The following is a 1,110-nucleotide window of genomic DNA, read 5'->3' as shown; positions in this document are numbered from 1 at the left end:
TTTAGGCTTCTCTCTTTTTCCTAGTTTAAACCAGCATTTCTCTTCTGGGTGATATCTTACACCTTTATCCAATTCCTCACATATTTTGCATGGCTTCTTCTCTTCACTTCTACCTTTGTATTCTGGTTTACCTTCTTTTCTAAATGTTTTCTTTCTATCTGTTAATCCTTCAAGTTTTTGTAACTCCTGCACTAAATCTCTTGTATCTTTTACTCCTTCCCTGTCAATTTTTTCCCTGATGAATTCTGGTAAGCCAAATGCAATCCTATCTATCATTGTATCAGCGTCCATGTTCTTATTTATTTCCAATAATAATCGTTCTTTCTTTATCGCGTATTGTACTAGTGAGCCTTCCTTGTACTTAAAATAATGAGCATATGTTCTGCTACTCCATCCTTTATTAGCGAAGGTTTCTATTAATTCTTGCTTCCATCCACACCAATCGTCTTCATGCTCCCCTTTTATTACTGTAGAGGTGTACCAGTCTTGGCATGTTCCATCTAAAAATACTCTTAATAATTCGATTTTGGTTTCATCTTTTTCTATTCTAAATCTTCCACATTCCTTCTCAAATGTGTCTAACCATTGTCTAACATTAGAAGTTTTATAATTGAATTTTCCTAATACAAATTTATCTATGATGTGTTTTAAATTTCTTTCCTCTTCTTTCTTTTCTGATTTTTCCACTAGTTTTTCCAATATTTTCCCTAAATCTGAGTGTTTTTCCATATGTCCTTGCACTATTTGTTTTAGAAATTTCCCTCCAAACTGGATATTTCCTTCCTCGTCTACATATGTCTTTTTCAACTCTTTCGTTAGCGTTATCCATATCTTCAATTCGTCGTGCCTCCTTGTTAATGATTCTCTTACCTTTTTGAAATTTTCCGTATTTATTAATTCTTCATGAAGTTCCACATAGCTGAGTTCATTTGGTATAGCATATTGTTCTCCTTGTTCTGTAGTAATTGAGGTTATGGCCATAACCGTAGTTTTACTATCCCTCGGGGAAGCCACCGCTTTGATTTCAAATCTTAATTTCATCTTGTGACAGAAATTGTCGTTTTATAATGTGGATTTTTGAAAGGTTTTGGTGATCGAAATGAACTGACC

The 1,110-nt window shown here is 33.9% G+C and overlaps 1 protein-coding gene across 1 annotated transcript; it reads right to left on the bottom strand.

Moving 5' to 3' along the window:
• Positions 1-7: 7 nt before the first annotated feature.
• Positions 8-1,041, bottom strand: LOC144478092 (uncharacterized; the record flags this gene model as incomplete). Its single annotated transcript, XM_078195814.1, has 1 exon — positions 8-1,041. A coding segment is annotated over exon 1 (1,034 nt), but the record flags the coding sequence as incomplete, so codon positions are not given.
• Positions 1,042-1,110: the final 69 nt, after the last annotated feature.

The sequence above is a fragment of the Augochlora pura genome, unplaced genomic scaffold, assembly GCF_028453695.1.
Source record: "Augochlora pura isolate Apur16 unplaced genomic scaffold, APUR_v2.2.1 APUR_unplaced_7859, whole genome shotgun sequence".
In the NCBI taxonomy this organism is placed as follows: Eukaryota; Metazoa; Arthropoda; class Insecta; order Hymenoptera; family Halictidae; genus Augochlora; species Augochlora pura.
The sequence above is the reverse complement of the archived record's forward strand: the minus strand, read 5'-3'. Positions and strand labels throughout refer to the sequence as shown.